The 27288-nt window shown below is 33.9% G+C and overlaps 1 protein-coding gene across 1 annotated transcript in view; it reads right to left on the bottom strand.

The window, feature by feature from the left end:
* The window catches only part of LOC141543943 (glyceraldehyde-3-phosphate dehydrogenase), a 187514-nt gene extending 160443 nt beyond the window's left edge, over positions 1 to 27071 (bottom strand). Inside the window, exon 1 of the mRNA XM_074269606.1 lies at positions 26834 to 27071. Coding sequence (XP_074125707.1) covers positions 26834 to 27071 — 238 coding nt within the window. The remainder of the gene's footprint in view (positions 1 to 26833) is intronic.
* Between the last annotated feature and the right edge of the window lie 217 nt (positions 27072 to 27288).

The following is a 27288-nucleotide window of genomic DNA, read 5'->3' as shown; positions in this document are numbered from 1 at the left end:
TTAATAGCTTGTTCTATTTCTTTTTTCTAAAATGGGACTATTTAAGTAATTTATTTCTACTAACTGGGCAATTTATATTTTTGTAAATATTCTTCCATTTCACATAGGCTATCAAATTTATTGGCATAACTTTGGACAAAATAACTCCTAAGTATTAGTCTGACTTCCTCTACATTGATGAAAAATTCTCCCTTTTCAATTTTGAGGCTAACAATCTGATTTTCCTCTTTCCTTTTTCTAATCAAATTACCTAAAAGTTTATCTATTTTGTTCTTTTTTCATAAAACCAAATCAATTTTTAATTCAATAGTTTTTTATTTCATTTTAAATTTTATTAATCTCCCCTTTTATTTTTAGAATTTCTTTTTAATTTTTTTATTAATTTTTATAATTATAACATTTTCTTTGATAGTACATATTCATAGATAGTTTTTTTACAACATTATCCCTTGTACTCCCTTTTGTTCCGAATTTTTCCCCTCTTTCCCTCCATCCCCTCCCCTAGATGGCAGGCATTCCCATACATACTAAATATCTTATAGTATATCCTAGGTACAATATATATGTACAGAACCGAATTTTGTTGTTGTTGTTGTTGCAAAGGAAGAATTGTATTCGGAAGCTAAAAATAATTTGGGAAGGAAAATAAAACAAAACAAAACAGTGCTCACAGTTTATACTCATTTCCCAGTGTTCCTTTTCTGGATGTAGCTGATTCTGTCCATCATCGATCAATTGGAATTGGATTAGCTCTTCTCTATGTTGAAGATATCCACTTCCATCAGAATACATCCTCATACAGTATCATTGTTGAAGTGTATAATGATCCCCTAGTTCTGCTCGTTTCACTTAGCATCAGTTGATGTAAGTCTCTCCAAGCCTCTCTGTATTCCTCCTGTTTGTCATTTCTTACAGAACAATAATATTCCATAACATTCATATACCATAATTTACCCAACCATTCTCCAATTGATGGACATCCATTCATTTTCCAGTTTCTAGTCACTATGAAAAGGGCTGCCACAAACATTTTGGCACATACAGGTCCCTTTCCCTTCTTTAGTATTTCCTTGGGATATAAGCCCAGGAGTTTATTTTTAGAATTTCAAGTTTGGTATTTTATTGAGGGTTTTTAATTTGTTCTTTTTCTAACTTTTTTAGTTGCAAGCCCAAATCATACATCTTATTTTTCTCTAATTTATTCAAGTAAGCCTCTAGAAATAAAAAAAAAGTGTCCCTTATTACCCCTTTGGCTGCATTACACAAATTTTGATATGTTGTCTCATTATTGTCATTCTCTTGAATGAAACTGATTGTGTTTATGATTTGTTGTTTTACCCATTCATTCTTTACAATGAGATTATTTAATTTCCAATTACTTTTTGTCTATTTTCCCTTTGCCTTGCATTGAATGTAATTTTTATTGCATCATGATCTGAAAAAATGCATTTACTATGCATTTGTCTGACTTTCTGCATTTGATTTTGAGGTCTTTATAACCTAATATACGGTCAATGTTTGTATAAGTTCCATGAAAAGCTGAGAAAAAAGTGGTATACCTTTCTTTCTCCATATAGCTTCAATAAAGATTTATCATACTTAACTTTTCTATTATTCAATTTACCTCCTTAACTTCTTTCCTATTTATTTTGTGGTTTGATTTATCTACTTCTGAGAGAGCAAGTTTGAGATCCCCACTATTATCATTTTGCTGTCTATTTCTTCTTGTAGCTCTCTTAAATTTTCATTTAGGAATTTAGATGCTATGCAACTTGGTGCACATGTTTTTAGTATTGATATAGCTTCATTATCTATCATACCCTTTAGCAAGATACCGTTTCCTTCCTTATCTGTTTTAATTAGATCAATTTTTGCTTTTGCTTGATCTGAGATCAGGATGGCTACCCCTGCTTTTTTTTTTTTTTAAACTTCACCTGACATGTAATAGATTCTGCTCCAGCTTTTTACCTTTATGGATCACTCCATAAATGGGTTAAATGGGTTTCTTGTAAACAGCATATTGGAGGGTTCTGACTTTTAATCCAGTTTGCTATCTGCTTCCATTTTATGGGAGAGTTCACCCCATTCACATTCAGAGTTAAAACTACTAATTCTGCATTTCCTGCCATCTTATTTACCTCCATTACACCTTTCTCTTTCCTTTTTCTCTTTCTCTCTTCCCCAGTATTTTGCTTATAAGCACCAGTTGCCTCCAGTAGCTCTAACCTTTCCCTTTCTTATAACTTTCACAGAGCTTTCTCTGTGAAATCAAATATTTCTGATATTCTCTCTTTGAGCCAAATATGATGAGAGTAAAATTCATACAATATTCATTTCCTCTCTTCTTTCCCTCAATTTAATAGATTTTCTTTGCCTCTTCATGAGATATAATTTCTTTCATATTACCTCCACTTCCCCTTTTTCCAGGTGCAATCCCCTTACCATCTCTAGTTTCTTTTTTATATTATAAAAGTAAAATCAAAATATAGTATACTCTCTAAGTATACCCATAACAGAGTTAGAGTTCTAAAGAGTTCTTTTCTTTTTCCCCTTTTATGTTTCTCTTGAGTTCTATATTTTGATGTCAAATTTTTTGTTCAGTTTTGATCCTTTTTTTTTTTTTTTTTTTTTTTTTTTTGGCAAGTTAAGTGACTTGCCTAGGGTCACACAGCTAGGAATTGTTAAGTGCCTGAGACCAGATTTGAACTCGGGTCCTCCTGAAGTCAGGGTTGGTGCTCTATCCACTGTGCCACCTAGCTGCCCCAGTTTTGATCCTTTCATCAGAAATAAATGAAGTTCTTTTGTTTCATTGAATGTCCATCTTCTCTCCTGAAAGAAAATGCTCAGTTTAGTGACATAATATATTCTTGGCTGCATTCCAAGTTTCTTTACCTTTTGTAATATCAGATTCCAGGCCCTTTGATCCTTTAAGGTAGAAATTGCTAGGTCCTGGGTGATCCTGTTTTGGTTCCTCAGTATTTGAATTGTTTCTTTATGGCTGCTTGCAATATTTTTTCGTCGATCAAATAGTTCTGAAATTTAGCCACTATGTTCCTTTCAATTTTCATTTTGGGGTCTCTTCCAGGAAGTAATTGGCGAATTCTTTCAATGGCTATTTTACCTTTTGATTCTAAGATATCAGGGCAGTTCTATTTGATGATTTCCTGAAAAACAATCTCTAGGCTCTTTTTTCATCATAGTTTTCAGGAAATACAATAATCCTTAGATTGTCTTCCTAGATCTATTTTCCATTTCAGTTGTTTTCCCAACTAGTTATTTTACTTTACTTTACTTTACTAGTTATTTTCTTTTTCTTTCTTTCTTCCTTTCTTCCTTTCTTCCTTTCTTCCTTCCTTCCTTCCTTCCTTCCTTCCTTCCTTCCTTCCTTCCCTCCCTCCCTCCCTCCCTCCTTCCTTCCTTCCTTCCTTTCTTTTTCTTTCTTTCTTTCTTTCTTTCTTTCTTTCTTTCTTTCTTTCTTTCTTTCTTTCTTTCTTTCTTTCTTTCTTTCTTTCTTTCTTTCTTTCTTTCTTTCTTTCTTTCTTTCTTTCTTTCTGTCTTTCTTTCTTTCTTTCTGTCTTTCTTTCTTTCTTTCTTTCTTTCTTTCTTTCTTTCTTTCTTTCTTTCTTTCTTTCTTTCTTTCTTTCTTTTTTGGTTTTCCTTGATTGACTGATTCTTGATGTTTCATTGAGACATTCATTTCCATTTTTTCAGTTCAGCAACTAGGGCAGAGTAACCAACACTGTTGTAGATCCCTCCCCATAGATTTTCTAATAGGCAGAGCCCACACTACCATAAGACTCTTTGCTGCCAGCACTCAGTGTCTGTGCTCGGCTGCTTTTGCTTGGCCTGCCTCCCTCCATGCTTGATTGAAACAGACCTTTTCTGAAGAATCTTAGAAATTATCTCCTGCTGGTAATTTGTTATATTTCCAATATTTTTGGGATCTGTAACTCCAAAACTAATTCAGAGGCTGTATTTGCTAATTATTCTGAGGATTGCAGGAAGAGGTCAGGAAAAATGTGTGTCCTCTCTGCCATCTTGGCTTCACTCCCATAACTATTTTCTTAAGTGAATTTTTGTAACTTTTAAATTTCAACTTCTTAAGGAGCTTTTTTTCAATGATTTTTTCTTATTTCACTTGGTCAGTTCTGTTTTTTAGAGTGCTCCTCTCTTTAGAAGATTTTTGTGCCTCTTTTACTATTTTGCAAATTTTGGGTTTATTTTCTTCAGTATATGCTGTGTTTTAGGTTTTTTATAAAGCTGTTGACTCTCCTTTTATATTTTGCTTATATTATTTCTATTTCCTTTCCAAATATTTCTTCTACCTCTCTTATTTGATTTTTTTTTTTTACTTAATAGTATTTTTCCAGTTACACTGCATCACAAATCAGGACCAGTAATTCTGATTTTTTTCATGTCACTGAAATTCAAAGACTCTGGAACAAAGGACAAAGTTGTTGACTCTGTGCAACTCTTCCTCACTTTATTCAACTTGCATTTGGGTCAAAACATCATCCCATGATATCATTGGTCCTCTTCAAAGGACAAACAACAACAACTCAAGCAGGGATTTTGTTGCCTTGTAGCCACCTTTGTAGCTAGGCCTTTGACTGTGACCAAGTCCTCTGCTCTACTGTAGTCACATTTACTAATTTTCCTTTCTATCATGTCATTGAGCTCAGGACTTCTTTGTAAGTGACCACAAGTACTCCTTCAGCCTTGGAAGCATGACCAGACCATCTGTTTCTCTATGACTATGTTAGCATGTTACTATGGTGACAGGGAAGATAAAGACAAAAATCCAGAAGAAATCAATAGCAAAGCAGTTAGAGCCTCAAAGAAAAATGTGAATTGATTACAAGCAAAGAGGAGACAGAGAGACAGACAGATAGACAGAAAGACAGATGCCATTTTTTGACCTTGGGATTATGACTGGGGACTGTGTATGGACAATGCCATGGTGATCTGAATTCAGTGCCATCAAAGGACCACTCTTTTTCTAACCATTGTTTAACCTCATAAACACAAATCTTAGATGGTTCCTTGCAGGGGCCTGAGCAGATGGTCTGCACTGCACTCCAAGCTTTTTTTTTCCCCCTCCTATCCTTCATACATTAGATACAACAATTGTGCCGGTAATAATGTCACATTACCTTCTCACTTATTTTGAAATTTCTTCAAAGTGAACTTCTGAATTATATAGCATAAAGATTACTCACATTCTCAAATGGATCTTTGATTGTGTTGATTTATATTTATTAAATGTTCAATTGATACAGTCATGTCCAAATCTTTGTAACCCCATTTTGGAGATTTCTTGGCAAAGATATTCAAGTGGTTTGTCATTTTTCCTCTAGCTCATTTTATACACAAGAAAATTGAAGCAAACAGGGTTTAGTGACTTGTCCAGGGTTATACAGCTAATGTATGTCTAAGGACAGATTTTAACTCCTGAAAATGAATCTTCTGATTCCAAACCCAGTGATCTATTCACTGTGCATTTAGATGCTCACTGATTTTCATATGATCCATTTACTTCGGACATCCCCTCTAATTTTGTAAGTCACAATTTATCCATGCCTGCCCATCCTCCACAACTCTTGTATAAGTATTATTATCCTCCTTTTACAGATGAGTAAACTGAGCACTCAGATAAGATAAATGATTTGACTAAAATCTCGGGGTTAAAAAATATAATACAGAAAGGCAGCCTTTTGATCTTCTACCTCCTAGTTCAATAGTGGACCACCCCTCTCCAAGGATCCACTTTAATTGATTCAATAAAAAAGTTTAGCACTTCAGTTAAAATCTGAAGTAAGCAAACTGTTTGAAGTTGTATTAGAGAAACAACTGGTGATTTATGTTTCCCTTTTTAATTGGGATATTTGGTACTAAGAGGACACAGTTTATAAGTAATTGAATATCCTAGCAGAGAAGTCACTCTAAGAAAACAGTATCTCTTGTAATATCCCTGTGCAATGCAGATCTAATCAACAACCTTTCTGAAATTGCTTAATATTGACCATCAGATCTGATGAGCATGGCAGTCATAGTTGGCAGAGATCTCCTTTTACATTATGTATGTTTTCTTCTTAATGGCATCAGAAGGAATAAGCACAAACTGTCAGTACATAGTGCATTGTTGTGAATTTCTGCCCAGTGCTTTAGTGGAAATATCTTGCTGATACTGAAAGTTAATCTTCTTATGCCAGTTATTAGGAGTATGTGGTTTTTAATGATATCAAAATAAGTTTCAATTTGTAAACAGGTACTATTTTTTTTCTTTGTAATATGAAAAAATATATAATAAAATTTTAACTTGTCTCAAACTGCTGGTATTTCTCAAAGTGAGACCATCCTACAACCCTTCCTCTCTTTCTGTACTTAAATTGTTTGAAATGTCTCCTTGAAAAGCTTGCTTTTCTTTTAACACTCTCCTAAAGCCTTTGCAATCTGGCTTCCAACCTCAACATTCTACTGAAACTGTTCTTTCCAAAGACACCAATGATCCCAATGTTCAAAACTACTGGTCTTTTCTAGATCTTTATATTTTGCTATCTTTTTATTTGATTTTATAAACAACATTTTCCTTTTAGATGCTCTCTCTTTTCCAATTTTTCATAATTCCATGCTTCTGATTCTCTTCCTTCCTATATGACTGCCCTTTCTCAGTCTTTCTGGTTATCTCTTCATTCATGTTCCTCCTGCAAATCAGGGATCCCCAAGTTCCATTTTGGGCTCTTTTCTCTTTTCTTTCTAAAGTCTCTCAATGATATGATCTCATTATCCCTTATTAGTTCTGTTATTAAATCTATGCAGATAAGTCTCAGATCTAAGTATCCAATTATAGTCCAACACAGTCAACCAGCTAGATATTAGATATCTGAAAATAGATATCCTGTAGACAACTCAAGGATCCCATACTCACAGTGAAATTCATGATCCTTCCAACTTTCCTTTTTATTGTTGAGGATACCAATATTCTTCCAGTTAACAAGGTTCTCAACCTCACTGGTAGCCTAAACCTATATTATTGCACTAACCTTCTAAGGGGACTTCATTTGTAAGCCTCTCTCCATTCCTATACATCCTCCACACAACTGTCAAAAAGATTTTCTTAAAGCATACAAATGACACCAAATTAGGTGGCTGGCTCTAGACAATATCAAGAAGTGGAATTTGGATTTCAGTTTCTCTGTTTGTAAAAGAAGAGAATGGCTTTCAGGGACTCAGAGGTCCCTTCAAGTTCTCACTCTTGAACCCATGAGCTTATTAATTTTTACTTCCAAGCCTCCTTTTCCTGTTCTTGCTACTACACTAATTGGGAACTCAAGAACCTCAGCATGCTTTTCTCTGCACATGCTTCTGTTATGAATTCTGAAATGTACATGAAGCCCAAAGAGCAAGCTTTCATGCTTTAAATGCCTCTCATCAAAATGTACTTGTCAAAATTTTGGGGTCTTTTAGTCTTCTGAAAAACTAGCATGTGTCATTTTCTAAATAGTACATTTGCACCTAGAAATAATATCATAGTTCAACAGAATATTGTAGATTGTAGAAATTTCAGGCAGATTAGTGAGAGATATATTTGCCTGGGAAAGGCATAGGTGGGAATATCTCTGTCTCAGTAGTGTAAAAGGCATTAGTCAAAAGATCATAGCATAAGATATGTAACTGGATGGGGCCCTAGATATATTTTTTTCCAAGTCACTCATTTTCCCTTAAAATCTGAGGAACAGAGGAATAGAAATGAAATAAATTTTCCAAAGTCTCAAAATAATTTAGAAAAATAACTGTAGAGCTCAAGTTTTCAAATTTTCAATCTAGTTGTTCTACTTTTCTAGACAAAAAATAAATTACTGTCTTCTATATCCAGATATGAACAGTATAGTCCTATGATGAGGTAAGGCTTTTTCTGAGACAAATAAATAGAAGACTCCATGAGTGATCTTAGGTATGCTTATAGAGTTGCCAGGCATATCCAGGGAAACCCCAATTTCAAAAATACTTTTATTTTTGTACTTGTTTTGGTACATACTTGTATTTTTTAATCAAAGTTTAGTTAACGAGAAATAAAGGGGTTAAGCTTGAGTTTATTTTGTTTCATAAAAATAATATATTTTACTTTTGAGCATTCATATTCACGTTATAATAAAAATAATATAAAATTATCTTGTCAATTGATTTACATTAGGATGAAATGTTTTGTTCATTTCAAATAATGCCTGAAATGTACCTTTTAAGTTTTGTCTTAAACAATTTATCTTAAATGTTTTGTTTATTTTAAAAATTATTTTTTTAAAAAGCCTCAGAGCTTTCCTGTGTTAGTGCTTTAAACCCCCATTTCAATTCTATTATAATTCTGTGGTAAAAACAACTCCTGATATTATGCTAGACTTTCCACAGAACTCCTTAATATTTATTAACTTTGTTGCTCAGTATGGTGATTTCACAAAACCACAAGCACTGTATACTGTTCCAAAAATGCTGTCAGCTTCCAAAGAATAGGAGCTCAGATGACATCTTCCTTCAGAGTCTGATGGTTCCATGCATTAACACACACTTTTCTAACCTCCCCCTGGACCCTTATAAGCCGACTGTCTCTTTCTTGACAACTAAAATTGATTGGACTGGACCACATGACATCAGGCTATCATCTCATATGATGTTTTACCATTATTTTCAGTAGACTCCAGTTTCCACAAGCAGGCTAGAGTTGGAAAAGTATTTATTATCTCAGCAAAGGAATTTTAACATACAGCTACATTTTTGACCACTATAATCCTATGGATTTGTACAAGAAGAAATATCTTGTACTAAAAAAGAAGAACCAAAGGGCCAAACTGGACATTAAAATGAGGAAATATTTTGTTAGTTGGAGAAGAACTTCTCAAATAAGTACCAGTGTTTATTTTCTGCTACATTTCTGAGCTAGAATAATTTTACTTGTATAAACGTCTTGGCCAATTATGATAAATCACTGAAAAGGATATATACCAATATGGATTAGTATTTTGTACAATTTGATGAGTTATACATACTTAGAAGCAGCATAGTAGAAGAAATTAAGAACCTGTTTTAAAGTCAAAAAACCTTTGTTCAAATCCTGCCTCTTTGACATAGACTGTTTATGTAGCAAATCACTTGGTTTCTCAGTCCTATGTGTTACTTGCTATTATAAATTGCAGAGAGGATGTCAGCCTGCATTGCTAAAAGGATTTTACTCACCTGTTTGTCAAATTCACCAGTGAAATCACGGATCTAGTCCCTGTCTTATTCCTTATCACCAGTTATAACTCAAGTACACCCAACCTGCCTGTCAACAAGGTTTACAGTCATTAATAATCTTGAAACAAGATTTATCCTTCTTTAAATTGACAAGAAATCAAGTAAACAAGTAGTTATTGTTTCTAATATGCCAGGTACCTTTATAAGCACTGACAATACAAAGAAAGAAAAAAAAAAGACACATCTGAGATAGTAACAGTGAACAAGGTGAAATGGTATTACCAATAGGTGACAATTTTTCAGAGTTTAAATATCTGCAATGCATTTTATTTTATTTTTTATTATTAATTTTTGACAATTATATGCATGAATAATTTTTATAATATTATCCCTTGTATTCATTTTTCCAAATTTTCTCCTTCCTCCCTATACTCCCTCCCCTAGATGACAGGCAATCCCATACATTTTACATGTGTTACAGTATAACATAGATACAATATATGTTTGTAAATCCAATTTTCTTGTTGCACGTTAAGTATTGGATTCCAAAGGTATAAGTAACCTGGGTAGATAGACAGTAGTGCTAACAAGTTACATTCAATTTCCAGTGTTCCTTCTCTGGGTGTAATTGTTTCTGTCCATCATTGATCAACTGGAAGTGAGTTGGATCTTCTTTATGTTGAAGATATCCACTTCCATCAGAATATGTCCTCATACAGTATTGTTGTTGAAGTGTATAGTGATCTTCTGGTTCTGCTCATTTCACTCAGCATCAGTTGATGTAAGTCTCTCCAAGCCTCTCTGTATTCCTCCTGCTGGTCATTTCTTACAGAGCAATACTATTCCATAACCTTCATATACCATAATTTACCCAACCATTCTTCAACTGATGGGCATCCATTCATCTTCCAGTTTCTAGCTACAACAAATAGAGCTGCCACAAACATTTTGGCACATACAGATCAATTTCCGCTCTTTAGTATTACTTTGGGATATAAGCCCAGTAGTAGTACTACTGGGTCAAAGGGTATGCACAGTTTGATAACTTTTTGGGCATAGTTCCAAATTTCTCTCCAGAATGGCTGGATTGTTTCACAACTCAACCAGCAATGTGTTAGTGTCCCAGTTTTCCAACATTCATCATTATCTGTTCCTGTCATCTTAGCCAATCTGACAGGTGTGTAGTGCTATCTCAGAGTTTTCTTAATTTGCATTTCTCTGATCAGTAGTGATTTGGAACACTCTTTCATATGAGTGGATATAGTTTCAATTTCTTCATCTGAGAATTGTCTGTTCATATCCTTTGACCATTTATCAACTGGAGAATGTTTCGGTTTCTTATAAATTAGGGTCAGTTCGCTATATATTTTGGAAATGAGACCTTTGTCAGAACCTTTACTTTTAAAAATATTTTCCCAATTTGTTACTTCCCTTCTAATCTTGTTTGCATTAGTATTGTTTATACAGAAACTTTTTAGTTTGATGTAATCAAAATCTTCCATTTTGTGATCAATAATGATCTCTAGTTCTCCTCTGGTCATAAATTCCTTCCTCCTCCACAGGTCTGAGAGGTAGATTATCCTCTCCTCCTCTAATCTATTTATTATCTCATTCTTTATGCCTAAATCATGGACCCATTTTGATCTTATCTTGGTATATGGTGTTAAGTGTGGATCCATATCTAATTTCTGCCATATTAATTTCCAGTTTTCCCAACAGTTTTTTTTCCAAATAATGAATTTTTATCCCTAATGTTGGTATCTTTGGGTTTGTCAAAGATTAGATTGTTAAAGATGTACCCATTTTTGTCCTTTGTATCTAATCTGTTCCACTGACCTACCGGTCTATTTCTTAGCCAATACAAAATGGTTTTGGTGACTGCTGCTATATAATATAGCTTTAGATCAGGTACACTTAGATCACCTTCCTCTGACTTTTTTTTCATTAGTTCCCTTGCAATTCTCGACCTTTTATTCTTCCATATGAATTTTGTTGTTATATTTTCTAGGTCATTAAAATAGTTTCTGGGGAGTCGGATTGGTGTAGCAGTAAATAAATAGATTAGTTTGGGGAGTATTGTCATCTTTATTATATTCGCTCGGCCTATCCAAGAGCACTGAATATCTTTCCAATTATTTAAATCTGACTTTATTTTTGTGGCAAGTGTTTTGTAATTTTTCTCATATAATTCCTGACTTTTCTGTGGTAGATGAATTCCCAAATGCTTTATAGTCTCAACATTTGTTTGGAATGGAATTTCTCTTTGTATCTCTTGCTGTTGCATTTTGTTGGTGATATATAAAAATGCTGAGGATTTATGTGGATTTATTTTGTATCCTGCCACTTTGCTAAATTTTTGAATTATTTCTAATAGCTTTTTAGCAGAGTCTTTGGGGTTCTCTAAGTATACCATCATGTCATCTGCAAAGAGTGATAGTTTGATTTCCTCATTTCCTACTCTAATTCCTTGAAACTCTTTCTCGGCTCTTATTGGCGAGGCTAGGGTTTCTAGTACTATATTGAATAGTAATGGTGATAGTGGGCAACCTTGTTTCACTCCTGATGTTACTGGGAAAGGTTGCAGTTTATTTCTATTGCATATTATGCTTACTGAAGGTCATAAATATATGCTCCTGATTATTCTAAGGAATAGTCCATTTATTCCTATACTCTCAAGAGTTTTTAGTAGGAATGGATGTTGGATTTTGTCAAATGCTTTTTCTGCATCTATTGAGATGGTCATATGGTTTTTATTAATTTGATTATTAATATGGTCAATTATATTAATAGTTTTCCTAATATTAAATCATCCCTGCATTCCTAGAATAAATCCTACTTGATCATAGTGTATTATCCTGGGGATGATTTTCTGAAGTCTTTTTGCTAATATCTTATTTAAGATTTTTGCATCAATATTCATTAAGGAAATTGGTCTATAATATTCTTTCTCAGTTTTCGATCTACCTGGTTTAGGTATCCGTACCATGTTTGTGTCATAAAAGGAGTTTGGTAGGACTCCTTCATCCCCCATTTTTTCAAATACTTTATATAACATTGGGGCTAATTGTTCTTTAAATGTTTGGTAGAATTCACATGTAAATCCATTTGGTCCTGGGGATTTTTTCCTGGGGAGTTGATTAATAGCTTGTTCTATTTCTTTTTCTGAAATGAGACTATTTAAGCAATTTATCTCCTCTTCTGTTAATCTAGGGAGCCTATATTTTTGGAGGAAGTCATCCATTTCACTTAAGTTATCAAATTTATTGGCATAAAGTTGGGCAAAGTAACTCTTTATTATTTCTTTTATTTCCTCTTCATTGGTGGAAACATCCACCTTTTCATTTGTAAGAGTAACAATTTGATTTTCCTCTTTCCTTTTTCTGATCAAATTTACCAAAGGTTTATCTATTTTATTGGCTTTTTCATAAAACCAACTCTTGGTTTTATTTATTAATTCAATAGTTTTTTTTTCCTTTCAATATTATTGATTTCTCCTTTTAATTTTTGTATTTCAAGTTTAATTTTTGGTTGGGGGTTTTAAATTTGGTCTTTTTCTAGCCTTTTAACTTGCAAGCCCATTTCCTTAATCTTCCCTTTCTCTATTTTCTTCAAATAAGCCTCTAAAGATATAAAATTTCCCCTTCTTACTGCTTTAGCTGTATTCCACAGATTTTGTTATGATGTCTCATCATTGTCATTATCTTGGGTGAAATTATTAATAGTTTCTATAATTTGCTGTTTCACCCAGTCATTCTTTAAGATAAAATTGTTCGTTTTCCAATTACTTTTTGGTCTATTTACCCCTAACTTTTTAATGAATGTAGCTTTTATTGCATTGTGATCTGAGAACAAGACATTTCTTATTTCTGCCTTCCTACATTTAATTTTGAGATCTTTTTGTCCTAATAGATGGTCTATTTTTGTATAGGATCCATGAACTGCTGAGAAGAAAGTATATTCCTTTCTATTGCCATTCAGTTTTCTCCAAAGGTCTATCATACCTAGTTTTTCTAATGTTCTATTTAATTTTTTAATTCCTTTCTTATTTATTTTGTGGTTTGATTTGTCTAAATCTGAGAGTGCAAGGTTGAACTCTCCCACTATTATAGTTTTACTGTCTATTTCTTGTTATATCCTGCTGAATATAGTTTCCTTCCTTATCTATTTTAACTAGATCAAATTCTGCTTTTGCTTGATTTGAGATAAGGATAGCTACCCCCGCTTTTTTGGCTTTACCTAAAGCATAATAGGCTCTGCTCCAACCTTTTACCTTTACTCTGTATGTATCTCCCTTCTTTAAGTGTGTTTCCTGCAGACAACATATTGTAGGTTTCTGATTTTTGATCCAGTCTGCTATCCTTCTCTGTTTGATGGGAGCATTCATCCCATTCACATTTACAGTTAAAATTACTAATTCTGTATTTCCTGCCATTTTTCCCTTGACCCCCCTGATCCCCTTCCTCGATATTTAATTTATAGACCCCCCTTGTGACGCACAGCCCTCCCTTTTTTTATTATCCCTCCCCCCTCCCTCCAAGTCCCTTCCCTTATTCTCCTTTTCCTTTTCCCTTTTCCTCTCCCCCCTTTTAATGAGGTGAGAGAGAATTCTCTGAAAAACAAATATGACAATTATTTACTCTTTGAGCCTCTTCTGATGAGAGTAAGATTCACACAATGATTCTCCCCCTCACTAAATTCCCTCATATATGGTGTATTTTCTATGCCTCTTCCTGGGATGTAGTTTCCCTCTTTTTATCATCCCTTCCCCTTTTTCTGAAATGACCTCCTTCCCTTTACTACACCCCCCTCTTTTTCTTTTTTATCAGTAAAATCAAATTATCCATGAGTACTTTTTATATACCCACCACAGAGTTACAGTTCTCAAGGGTTCTGTGTACCTTTTTCTGTTTCTCCTCAGTCTTGGGGATGTAGATCAAATTTTTTGTTTAAGTCTTTTTTTTTTCTTAGAAACATATAGAATTCCTCTATTTCATTGAATGACCATCTTCTTCCATGGAAAAAGATGCTAAACTTAGCTGGGTAGTTCATTCTTGGTTGCAGTCCTTGATCTTTTGCCTTATGGAATATCAGGTTCCAGGCCCTTATATCTTTTAATGTGGAGGCAGCCAGATCTTGGGTGACCCTTATTGTGGCACCTTGGTATTTAAATTGTTTTTTTCTAGCTGCTTGCAAGATTTTCTCCTTTGTGTGGTAATTCTGCAGCTTAGCCACAATATTCTGTGGTGTTCTTTTTTTAGGGTCTATTTCAGAAGGAGTTTGATGGATTCTTTCCACATCTATTTTCCCATTCTGTTTCTATTATCTCTGGACAGTTCTCTTTGATAATTTCCTGTAAAATAGAATCTAGGCTCTTTTTTTGGTCGTAGTTTTCGGGAAGTCCAATGATCTGTAGATTATCTCTCCTAGATCTATTTTCCAGGTCTATAGATTTCCCCAGTAAGTATTTGACGTTATTCTCCAGCTTTTCATTTTTTTTTTGACTGATTCTTGGGTTCTCTGTGAATCATTCATTTCTATTTGTTCCATCCTGACTTTTAAGGAGTTATTTTCTTCTTTCACAGTTTTTACTTCTTTTTGTAAATGCCCAATTTCATTTTTAAATGAATTATTTTGCTCTATTGAATTTTTTTTCCATTTCCCTAATTTTTTTTGAGAATTATTTTCTTTTTCCAATTCAGAAATACTACTTTCCTGTGATTTTTTTACCTTTTCTAATTCACAAATTTTGTTTCCCTGCATCTTCTGTGAATTCATTTTTTCCAACTCCAATTTCAGAACATTTTTATTCTCTATCATAGCTTCCCTTTCCTTTCCCCATTTTTCTTCAAACTCTCTTAGCTTTTTAATAGTTTCTTCAAGGAGAGAGTTAAGTGATGGGGGACAGGTAGCCTTCCCCTTTAGGTTGTTATCTGCTGACTCTCTGCTGATAACTTCCTCGGGGTTGGATACCCGCTTTTTCTCTGTGTAGAATGAGTCAATGGTTCATTTTGGCTTCTTACTCATACTTAAATAATCTTTTGGGGTCTGTCCCTGGGGTAGGAAATTATTTATTTCTTTCTTTAGCAGCTTCCTCCCAGACCGGATAGATGCAGCGGCTCCTGCACCTGAGCTAAGAGATAGCTCTGGGAGAGAGTTCCCCACCCCCTCCCTGGAAGTGCCTCAGAGGTGACTATCACTGCTATGCTTTGAGGGCACTGTGTTCTAGCGGCTTCCCTGAGGTTTGAGACTGAACAATAAAGGTGACACAAAGCCCAGCCTGTGCGTCCCAGTGGGGCGTGGATGTCAGCAGCAGGTGACGTGAAAAGCCCCTGTGATCAAACTGGAAGTGTCTTCCAGAAATTGCAGTCCCTAGTTCCAAGGTTCAGCTTCTCTGGGACTTCCCTGGGACTGATTTCCACAGCCTCCAGCTGAGCCAGGCAGTGTGTGTTTCCTTGAGCCATATCTGCCCACTTCTCAATCTCTTAAGTACTCACAGGTGAAAGCTAGGGGCCACACCCACAGTGCCGAGATCTTCTGAGTCACCTCCCGGATAGGGGAAGATCCAATCTGGCTTTTTAAAGTGGCTTAGATTTCTCTTCTGAACTGCTATTTTATAAGCAGAGAAGAGCTAACAGCCTGTGCCAGAATCTTCTATTTCAGTGGCTTCTCTGATCCGAGAGCCCTCCCCAGGGTGATCGGCGCAGTGTGCTAGCACCCAGCCGTCTGTGCTGCCCTCTCTTCTTCCTCCCCTTGGAACTGACCTTTTCTGTTGAAACTCCAGATTCTCTTCAGGTGGTAAATCGTGCTTCCAGTCTTTGTGGATTCTATCAGTCCAGCGCTATTTCTGAGGCTGATTTATCTAATTGCTTGTGAGGGAGTAAGGACGTTCACAGAGTAGTGTGTATCTTCTCCGCCATCTTGGCTCCGCCCTCAAGTCTTTACTTTTAATTGAAAATAAGAATGGAAACCTCTCCTGTTCTCCCTACCTAGGACTCTATTATCTCAGTATTTTTTTTGGCTTTTAATTTGCTAGATGATATCACACTTTGGCAAACCTATGGATTACCATAATCATTACTAGAAATTTATAAATATGCTATTTACTAAGAAGATCCAGTACACATTATAAAGAGAGGTTAAGAAAGATAAATATGCATATCCAGAGATTTGTTGAACCTTTTCCTTCTAAGTTTTCCCTGCATCACTTTATTTATTCCTTCAATATTCTGACCCAGATTAGGATTTTAATGTCTCCTAACATAATTCATAGTTTTAAGATAATATTTTCTTTGTTTCTTCTTTCAAATGCTTTTTTCATTCTCTAAAGGAAAATAATATAATATCTGATAAACTGAAGATTAATATATTCCTCTAATCTTTTCAATTCCTCCTGAGTGAAAACTTGTACAAGAAGTTTTGATTTGACTTTTTAGACTTTGAAATATTCCCATAATATTTTATATGCATTGTAATTAGTATTTTCATTTGCTGTCATTCATGTAACAAGCTTCTGTGACTGACACAGGAAACTATTTGTTGAAATTATTTGCTTTAAGAAAGAAAAAGAAAAATGGATTAAAAATGTTCATTATTTCCTAACTTACGCAATACCTACATCAGTCTTTCCTTCCTTTTTCTGGGACTTTCTCAACTTTGTTAAAAGAGAGTAAGTTTCCTTACTGCCTTTGATCAAAAGGTATGCACAGTTTGATAATTTTGGGGCATAGTTCCAAATTGCTCTCCAGAATGACAGGATTTTTCACAACTCCACCAACAATGTATTAGTGTCCCAGTTTTCCCACATCCCCTCCAAGGTTCATCATTATTTGTTCCTGTCACTTAGTCTGACAGGTGTGTAGTAGTATCTCAGAGTTTTCTTAATTTGCATTTCTCTGATCAGTAGTCATTTGGAACACTCTTTCATATGAGTGGATATAGTTTCAATTTCATCATCTGAGAATTGTCTGTTCATATCCTTTGACCATTTATCAATTGGAGAATGGTTTGATTTCTTATAAATTAGGGTCAGTTCTCTATATATTTTGGAAATGAGGCCTTTATCAGAACCTTTAACTGTAAAAATATTTTCCCAATTTGTTACTTCCCTTCTAATCTTGTTTGCATTAGTATTGTTTATACAGAAACTTTTTTAGTGTGATGTAATCAAAATCTTCTATTTTGTGATCAATAATGATCTCTAGTTTTCCTCTAGTCATAAATTCCTTCCTCCTCTACAGGTCTGAGAGGTAGATTATCCTCTCCTCCTCTAATCTATTTATGATCTCATTCTTTATGCCTAAATCATGGACCCATTTTGATCTTATCTTGGTATAGGGTGTTAAGTGTGAATCCATATCTAATTTCTGCCATACTAATTTCCAGTTTTCCCAACAGTTTTTTTTCAAATAATGAATTTTTATCCCAAATGTTGATATCTTTGGCTTTATCAAAAACTAGCTTGCTATAGTTGTACCCTTTTTTGTCCTTTGTACCTGATCTGTTGCACTGATCAACTGGTCTATTTCTTAGCCACTACGAAATGGTTTTGGTGACTGCTGCTATATAATACAGCTTTAGATCAGGTACACCTAGACGATCTTCATCTGACTTTTTTTCATTAATTCCCTTTACATTCTAGACCTTTTATTTGTCCATATGAATTTTGTTGTTTTTTTTTCTAGGTCACTAAAATAGTTTTTGGGAGTCTGATTGGTATAGCACTAAATAAATAGATTAGTTTGGGAAGTATTGTCATCTTTATTATATTTGCTCGCCCTATCCATGAGCACTGTATGTCTTTCCAATTATTTAAATCTGATTTTATTTGTGTGGCAAGTGTTTTGTAATTTTTCTCATATAATTCCTGACTTTTCTTTGGTAGATGGATTTCCAAATATTTTATCCTCTCAATATTTGTTTTGAATGGAATTTCTCTTTGTATCTCTTGATGTTGCATTTTGTTGTTGATGCATAAAAATGCTGAGGATTTATGTGGATTCATTTTATATCAATTTTTCTAAATTTGTGAATTATTTCTAATAACTTTTTATTAGAATCTCTGGGGTTCTCTAAGTGTACCATCATATCATCTACAAAGAGTGACAGTTTGATTTCCTCATTACCTACTCTTATTCCTTCAATCTCTTTCTCTACTCTTATTGCTGAGGCTAGCATATCTAATACAATATTGAATAGTAATGGTGATAGTGGACAACCTTGTTTCTCTCCTGATCTTACTGGCAAAGGTTCCAGTTTATCTCCATTACATATTATGCCTACTGACGGTCTTAAATATATGTTCCTGACTATTTTAAGGAATAGTCCATTTATTCCTATACTCTCAAGCGTTTTTTGTAGGAATGGATGTTGTATTTTATCAAATGCTTTTTCTTCATCTATTGAGATGATCATATGTTTTTTTTTTTATTTTTTGATTATTAATATGGTCAATTATACTAATAGTTTTCCTAATATTAAACCAGGCCTGCATTTTTCCTGAAGTCTTTTTGCTAATATCTTATTTAAGATTTTAGCATCAGTATTCATTAAGGGGATTGCTCTATAGTTTTCTTTCTCAGTTTTCACCCTACCTGGTTTAGGTATGTACCATGTATGGGTCATAAAAGGAGTTTGGTAGGACTCCTTCATCCCCTATTTTTTCAAATACTTTATATAACATTCTGGCTAATTGTTCTTTAAATGTTTGGTAGAATTCACATGTAAATCCATCTGCTCCTGGGGATTTTTTCTTGTGGAGTTGATTAATAGCTTGTCGTATTTCTTTTTCTGAAATGGGACTTTTTATGCAGTTTACCTCCTCCTCTGTTAATCTAGGAAGCCTATATTTTTGGAGGTAGTCATGCATTTCACTTAAGTTATCAAATTTATTGGCATAAAGTTGGGCAAAGTAACTCCTTATTATTTCTCTAATTTCCTCTTCTTTGGTGGAAAGATCTGCCTTTTCATTTGTAAGACAAACAATTTGATTTTCCTCTTTCCTTTTTCTGATCAGATTTACCAAAGGTTTATCTATTATGTTGGCTTTTTTCATAAAGTCAACTCCTAGTTTTATTTATTCATTCAATAGTATTTTTACTTTCAATATTATTGATTTCTCCTACTAATTTTAGAATTTCAAGTTTAGTTTTTGGTTGGGGTTTTTTAATTTGGTCTTTTTCGTGCTTTTTAAGTTGTAGGCCCAAAGCCTCTAAAGATAGAAAATTTCCCCTTATTACTGCTTTAGCTGCATCCCACAGATTTTGGTATGATGTCTTATCATTGTCATTATCTTGGGTTAAATTATTAAATGTTTCTATAATTTGCTGTTTCACCCAGCCATTTTTTAAGATGAGATTATTTACTTTCCAATTACTTTTTGTTCTATTTACCCCTAACTTCTTATTGAATGTAATTTTTATTGCATTGTGATCTGAGAAGAAGGCATTAACTATTTCTGCCTTCCTACATTTAATTTTGAGATCTTTATGTCCCAAAATATGGTCAATTTTTGTTTAGGTTCCATGAACTTCTGAGAAGAAAGTATACTCCTTTCTATCACTATTCACTTTTCTCCAAAGATCTATCATACCTAGTTTTTCTAATGTTCTATTTACCTCTTTAATTTCTTTCTTATTTTTTTGTGGTTCAATTTATCTAATTCTGAGGGTACAAGGTTGAGATCACCCACTATTATAGTTTTGCTGTCTATTTCTTCTTGCAACTCTTTTCATTTTTCCTTTAGGAAGTTAGATGCTATACCACTTGGTGCATATACATTTAGTATTGATATGGCTTCATTGTCTATTCTACCTTTTAGCAAGATATATTTTCCTTCCTTATCTCTTTTAATTTGATCAATTTCTGCTTTTGCTTGATCTTAGATAAGGATGGCTATCCCTGCCTTTTTTGGCTTTACCTGAAGCATAATAGATTCTGCTCCAACCTTTTCCTTTACTCTGTATGTATATCCATGCTTTAAGTATGTTTCCTGTAAACAACATATTGCAGGGTTCTGACTTTTGATCCAGTCTGCTATCTGCCTCCATTTAATGGGAGCGTTCATCCCATTCACATTTACAGTTAAAATTACTAATTCTGTATTTCCTACCATCATAGTATCCCCTGATTATGCTTTTTTTCCCCTTGTCCCCCCTGAATCCCTTCCCCAGTATTTAATTTTTGGACCCCACTTGTGACATACAGCCCTCCCTTTTTCCCTCCCCCCTCCTTCCAAGTCCCTTCTCTTATTCCCCTTTTCCTTTTCCCTTTTCCTCTCCCCCCTTATAATGAGGTGAGAGAGAATTCTCTGAAAAATAAATCTGTCAGTTATTTACTCTTTGAGCCTACTCTGATGAGAGGAAGATTCACACAATGTTTCTCCCCCTCTCTTAATTCCCTCAAATGTAGATTTTCTATGCCTCTTTCTGGGATGTAGTTTCCCTCTTTTTATCTCTCCTTTCCCTTTTTCTGATACTATCCTCTTCCCTTTGCTACTTCCCTTTTTTATGTTATATCAGTAAAATCAAATCATCCATGTGGAGTTTCTGTATATCCACAACAGAGATACAGTTCTCAAGAGTTCTTTTTACCTTTTTGTGCTTCTCCTGTGTCTTGTGGATGTAGATCTTTTTTTTTTGAGTCTGGTTTTTTTCTTAGAAACAAATGGTATTCCTCTCTTTCATTAAATGACCATCTTCTTCCATGGAAGAAAATGCTAAATTTAGCTAGGTGGTTTATTCTTGGTTGTAATCCTTGTTCTTTTGCCATTTGGAATATCAGCTTCTAGGCCCTTTGATCCTTTAATGTGGAGCCAGCTAGATCTTGAGTGACCCTTATTGTGGCACCTTGATATTTGAATTGTTTTTTTCTAGCTGCATGCAATATTTTTTTCCTTAGTTTGGTAGTTCTGCAGCTTAGCCACAATGTTCCGTGGAGTTCTTTTTTTAGGGTCTTTTTCAGAAGGTGTTCGATGAATTCTTTCAATGCATATTTTCCCTTCTGTTTCTATTATCTCTAGACTTGTTTCTATTATGTCTGGACCGTTCTTTTTCTCTTCATATTTTCTAGTATATATTCTCATCTGTATGCCTTAATTTCTCTTCTTTTTATCAAGTTACTTTCATGTGTTTATTTACCTATTACTATGTTTGTTCATTTTGGAAATGGTATTTGGTAGAGTGACAAGAAAATATAGATAGATAGATAGAAAATGTAGATGTAGACAGATACACACATATCTATACCTTTATATATCTATCTCTATGTATCTATTTATATCTATAGCTATTTCTATATCTATCGATTTATCTATCAACTGATATATATATATATATATATATATATATATATATATATATGTATGTATATACTTATATAGATATATATAGATATAGATATAGAGACACAGATACATTGGGGCATTTCTAGGATATTAATCAGGAGCTCAGCTGAACCTAAACAATATTTCCTCAAGTTTAATAATGTGTGTTGGGGTAGGAGGATTGTAGACACAATTTTAGACTATTATCCCTCTTTCTGAGAAAGGAAAATAAGCCTTTTTACTTAACTTCCTGTTTTTCTACTGGAAAGAACCAATATTCCTTAGAGATGAGTTAGGGGAAGAGATACAATGCGTGTGCACACATGCACACACACATACACACACAGACACACACACAAACTAATCATAACTAACATTTACATAGAACTCTAAGTTTCATTAAGTACTTTTGAAGTGTTGTCTCATTTTATCTCTACTATTATTTTGTGAGATAGAGATTATTACTGTCCTTATTTTACAGATGAGGAAACTAAGGTTTTACAGATAAAGAAACAGGTTATACTCCAAATCACACAACTAGTAAATGTTTGAAGCTAGATTTGAACTCAGATTTTCCTGATTCCAGGCCTGGCATTCTATCCACTACACCTCCTAGCTCAAATGTACATATTTTTAATATTATATCATATCCCTGAATGTACTCTCCCTCCTGACCAAGACCTTAAGTCCTTCAATTCCTCTCACCTCACTTTCCCCCATTCCTGTTTTCACTATATTTCTCTACTTTAGTTACCAAACTCAGCTACTCTAATTTTGTCTTATTGCCTGAAATGTTCCCCATGTTCTTGATTTCCTTTGAATCTGCAAATCTGTGTCATCCCTAATAGTAATTTTATCCACTGATACTTTGAGGATACCAAGTAATATCAGAGGGGAAATATAATTGCAGATTGTTCTGTTATATTTTTCAAGTTTATCTAGCTTCAATCTGTCATGTTTGGCTCTTTTGGGGCATTTTTATAATTAAAATTTTGTGAACTTCTAGGTGATTTTTCAGAAAACAGATATGTTTTTCTGCAATTATGACACAGTGAAGAATTCTTGTTAAACTGAAATTAAAAATAATCATAAAGGATCAATGGAACAATTATGATTTTTAATTGGAAAAATTTTTGTACAAGCAAGTTAAATGAAGAATTAGGTAGGAAATCATTAATTCAGGAGGGGGGGAATCTTCCTAATAAATTTCTCAGGTAAAAGTCTAATATCTAAGTCATATAAATAATTTATTAAAACTATAAGGATAATAAATTGTTAAAAGATATAAATGTGTAAAAATCCAAAATTATAAGTGACTTATGAAGAAATGCTTCAAATAACTAACAATAAGATCAATCTAAAATAAAATAACTTCCACAACCATCAGATTGACAAAGATAACAAAAAGGGAAAACAACAATTCTGGAAACTATCATGAAGTTATATTTTTTAAAAACCACTAAATTGTGCATATCTCCTAAACTGGCAAGTAACAAATAAAAGCTAAAAAGTAAATATATTTCAACTGAACCAAGACACAATAAACTACACTACATCAATATAGTGGAACATTATTGGGTCATCAGAATTGACAGAAGGAACTACTTCAAAGAACACAATGAAAATGGGATTCATCTGATATAGAAGTAATTGAACAGGAACAAAAGAATAATTTATTCAATAATTACAACAACAATATGAAGACAAATTAGGAAAAACCTCAGACTTCTGAAAAAAAAGCAGGATATAATAAGTTTTAAGGAACAGATGAGGAAATGATTCAAAGCTTCTCCTACTGACTCACCACTCACCCTATATATTTTTGGAAAAATAAAGCACTTGATATGCAAAAAAACACATATGCATATTCCAATACACACACACACACACACACACACACACACACACATAATGTGTGGGTTTCTTTTCCTCGACATAAATGTTTGCTGCATTGCTGCAAAAAAGGACTTTTATTTGGGCACAGAAAGATAAAATTGATAAATTAGACAATGATGATGAACAGAAAAAAAATCATTTTAATACATTGAAGAAAAATGCAGAGAACAACAAGAATAATAAAACATTTAGTCCGTCAATGAACATTTATTAAGCTTATACTATATGTCAATTACTGCCTTAAGTATTCAGGATACAAAACAAATAAATAAACAAACAGGCAAATAAAGGTTAAAGGCACTTCCTAGTCTGAAGGAGCTCACAATCTTATGGGAAAGACAACAAAAAATAAATAAACATGTGCAAACAAGTCATATATAGAAAAATATGAAATAATTAGCAGGGACAAGGCATTAGAATCAAAAGGCATTAGAAAAGGGTTCTAGTAGAAAACATCATTTTAATTGTGACTTGAAGAAATCCAGGAGGTGAGGAGGCAGAGATGAAGAGGGATAACATTATAGGCATGGGTAACAATAAGAGAAAATGCTCAGAGGAGAAAAGGCAACACATATCAATGGAATAGACTTTTTTTAAATAAAATATTAGGATCTTTGTTGAACATTCTGGCAGAGAAAGAACCATGAGAAGCTTGAAGAGAGATGACAAGGTGTTTAAGACTTGCTATGGAGAATGGAATAGTGAGTTGATAAGGAAAGTGTAAGAGAAATGTCTAGCAATAGTAAGGCCCAAATGAGGTCATATAACAAATTTGTTATAGGCCCAGTGCAAAGAGTTTCATGGTTTCCCCCACTTTCATTCATCAGCATATATATAGACAGATGATAATTTTAAGTCTCTCTTTTATCTGACCTTTTACCAGAAATGCTGATGTATATCAATTTCACTTAATTTTCCTGTTTCCTATTTCCGGTTTCAACAGTCTCTCCAATAGAGATTATGGGTTACAGGTCGCTTTAAGAACCAAATGAAATATTGTAGAAATGGTGATTTTTAACTCTAAGAGCAAAGAAAGAATATTGGGTTAGAGCTTGACAAAAAACTAAAGACTGTTGTAACTGGAGAGAATTTGGAGAATAGAGGAGGAAAGAAAATACACAGTTTTCTTTCTTAATGAAACTGAAACTTGATCTTACAAAAACATAAAGAGAATATTTAGGAAAAGACTATGAAGCCAAATTATTACTCCAATTGAGATGTGATTTGAACTAATAAACTGAAGAAACTGTTCTCAGAAGTGAAATCATCTAAAATTACAACAAGGGTTTTTTTAAATTACAAACAAGGGTTTGAGATGATCCTAGTTTGATCATTTTCATAGCTAAATATTGTAAATAATTCCTGTTTTCTTGATTTTGTTTTGAATAATTGCATATTCATAATTTTTATTGGATTGGAGATTTTTTTATTTAACCTTGAAGATTATAATTATTATTAATATAGAAATTATTATATATTATTATTATTAATAATATATATATATATATAGAATAAATTATATAACTATGAAATTATAAATAAGTTTATTTCTCCTTTATAGCAACAATTTTATCTATATATTACTAATTGTATTCTAAATATGCGGATGTGCATGTATATATATATATATATATATATATATATATATATATATATATATATATATATATATATATATATATATATATATATATATATATTTGTGTGTGTCCATGTGCATGTATGTGTATATGTGTGCGTGCATATATATATATATATATATATATATAGAGAGAGAGAGAGAGAGAGAGAGAGAGAGAGTAAAGAGAAAGAAAGAACAATTTTCTACTTGATTAAATAAATAAGAGTTCACAAACTAGTAAAAGTTCTAAACAACCTAAACATAGTTAATTTACAGATATATTGGATTTTTGGTAATTAATTGAGAAATATATAAAAAAGATCCTGCATTTCTTTAGAGCTTGGAATCAGATTAAATATGCAAACAAGTTAAATAGGAAAATAGGAATATTTTAGTATTGATTGTTTTATTATGCTAAGAAAGGAGATATTCCTTATTGAATTTTCTTCTCCTTTAACCCACACATATAACATTCTCATTTCATCATTTCCCATTTTGTCTCATTCCAATCTCTGAGCAAAATGTGGCCCTCTTCCCTTCCAATCCCAAATTCTTGACTTTACTTTTAATCTCCTTTCCCCTTCCTTTCCCCCAACCCCCTCCCCCAGATGGCAGGTTGACCAATACATGTTAAATATAAGTATATGTTAAACACAATATATGTATACATATCCATACAGGTATTTTGCTGCACAAGAAAAATCAGACTTAGAAATAAGGTAAAAATAACCTGAGAAGGAAATTAAAAATGCAAGTGGACAAAAAAGGGAGTGGAAATGCCAGGTTCATACTGATTTCCCAGAGTTCTTTCACTGGGTGTAGCTGGTTCTCTTCATTATTGAACAAATGGAACTGATTTGGCTCATCTCATTGTTGAAGAAACCCATGTCCATCAGAATTCATCATCATATATTGAAGTTTCTAATGATCTCCTGGTCCTGCTCATCTTACTTATCATCAATTCATGTAAGTCTCCCAATGCCTTTCTGAAATCATTTTGCTGGTCATTTCTTACAGAACAATAATAGTCCATAACATTCATATACCACAACTTATTCAGCCATTCTCCAATTGATAGGCATCCATTCGATTTCCAATTTCTAGCCACTACAAAAAGGGCTGCCACAAACATTTTTGCTCATACACGTCCCTTTTCCTTCTTTATGATCTCTTTGGGATATAAGCCAAGTAGTAACACTGCTGGGTAAGAGTGTATGCATAGTTTGATAACTTTTTGAGCATAGTTCCAAATTGCTCTCCAGAATGTTTGGATGCATTCACAATTCCACCAACAACATTCTAAATTTTGAAGGAAGTTTTTGGCATTATTCTCATCTATCATTACAAATATCTTCCTGAGGGGCGGAGCCAAGACGGCAGAGAAGACACACACATCATTATCAGCTCTTCTTCTACCCTCACTATTAATTACCAAATTCAACCTCAGAAATAGTGCTTGACTGGTAAAATCCACGAATATTGGGAGTATAACAAATTACCAGCTGAAAATAACCTGGAATATCACCAGAAAAGATCTGATCAACAGGAGGAGGCCAGTGCAGGCAGGGAGGCAGAACACAGAGACTAGCACACTGAGTGGATCAGAGGTGGCCTCCACAGGTGGAGATATTTCAGGGAGGACTCTACCACAAGTTAGCTGCTCTGCTTTGGTTGCAAAGCTGGGAGATCAGCAGGGAAGTTACAAAAAGGCCAAAGATAGAGTGTACTCCAAAAAACTCCAGAATCTAACAGGATCTGGCTACACCCACCTAGCACCAGAAATGACTCAGCACAGACCACAGCACAGCTGTGCAGCCCCATTCTGCAGCGGGGCTCTGCCTGGGACAGCCACAAATCTGCACAGCAGAAGGCTCTGCCTGGAGCAATAGAACTTCCACAGCCTTGTGCTTCCAAGTGTAGAAACACTTCCAGGGCAGGGCTCTTCCCAGGGCACTTCCACAGCTCTGCCACTCTTAGCAACCTGTTTGCAGGACAGCTCCTATCCATACATCTATCCCTGCTTTACAGAAAGCTGGTAATCTCCTTCCTTGAAAGCAGACCCTAAGGGCTTTTTTCAACCAAACACACACACACACACACACACACACACACACACACACACACACACACACACACACACAAAAAAAAAAACTAATAGCAGTCTCCAGACAAAAAAACAAAAAAAGTAGAATGTAATCTGGTCCCCATGACACAATGCTCTCCT

This window comes from Sminthopsis crassicaudata, chromosome 5, assembly GCF_048593235.1.
Source record: "Sminthopsis crassicaudata isolate SCR6 chromosome 5, ASM4859323v1, whole genome shotgun sequence".
Taxonomy (NCBI): domain Eukaryota; kingdom Metazoa; phylum Chordata; class Mammalia; order Dasyuromorphia; family Dasyuridae; genus Sminthopsis; species Sminthopsis crassicaudata.
The sequence above is the reverse complement of the archived record's forward strand: the minus strand, read 5'-3'. Positions and strand labels throughout refer to the sequence as shown.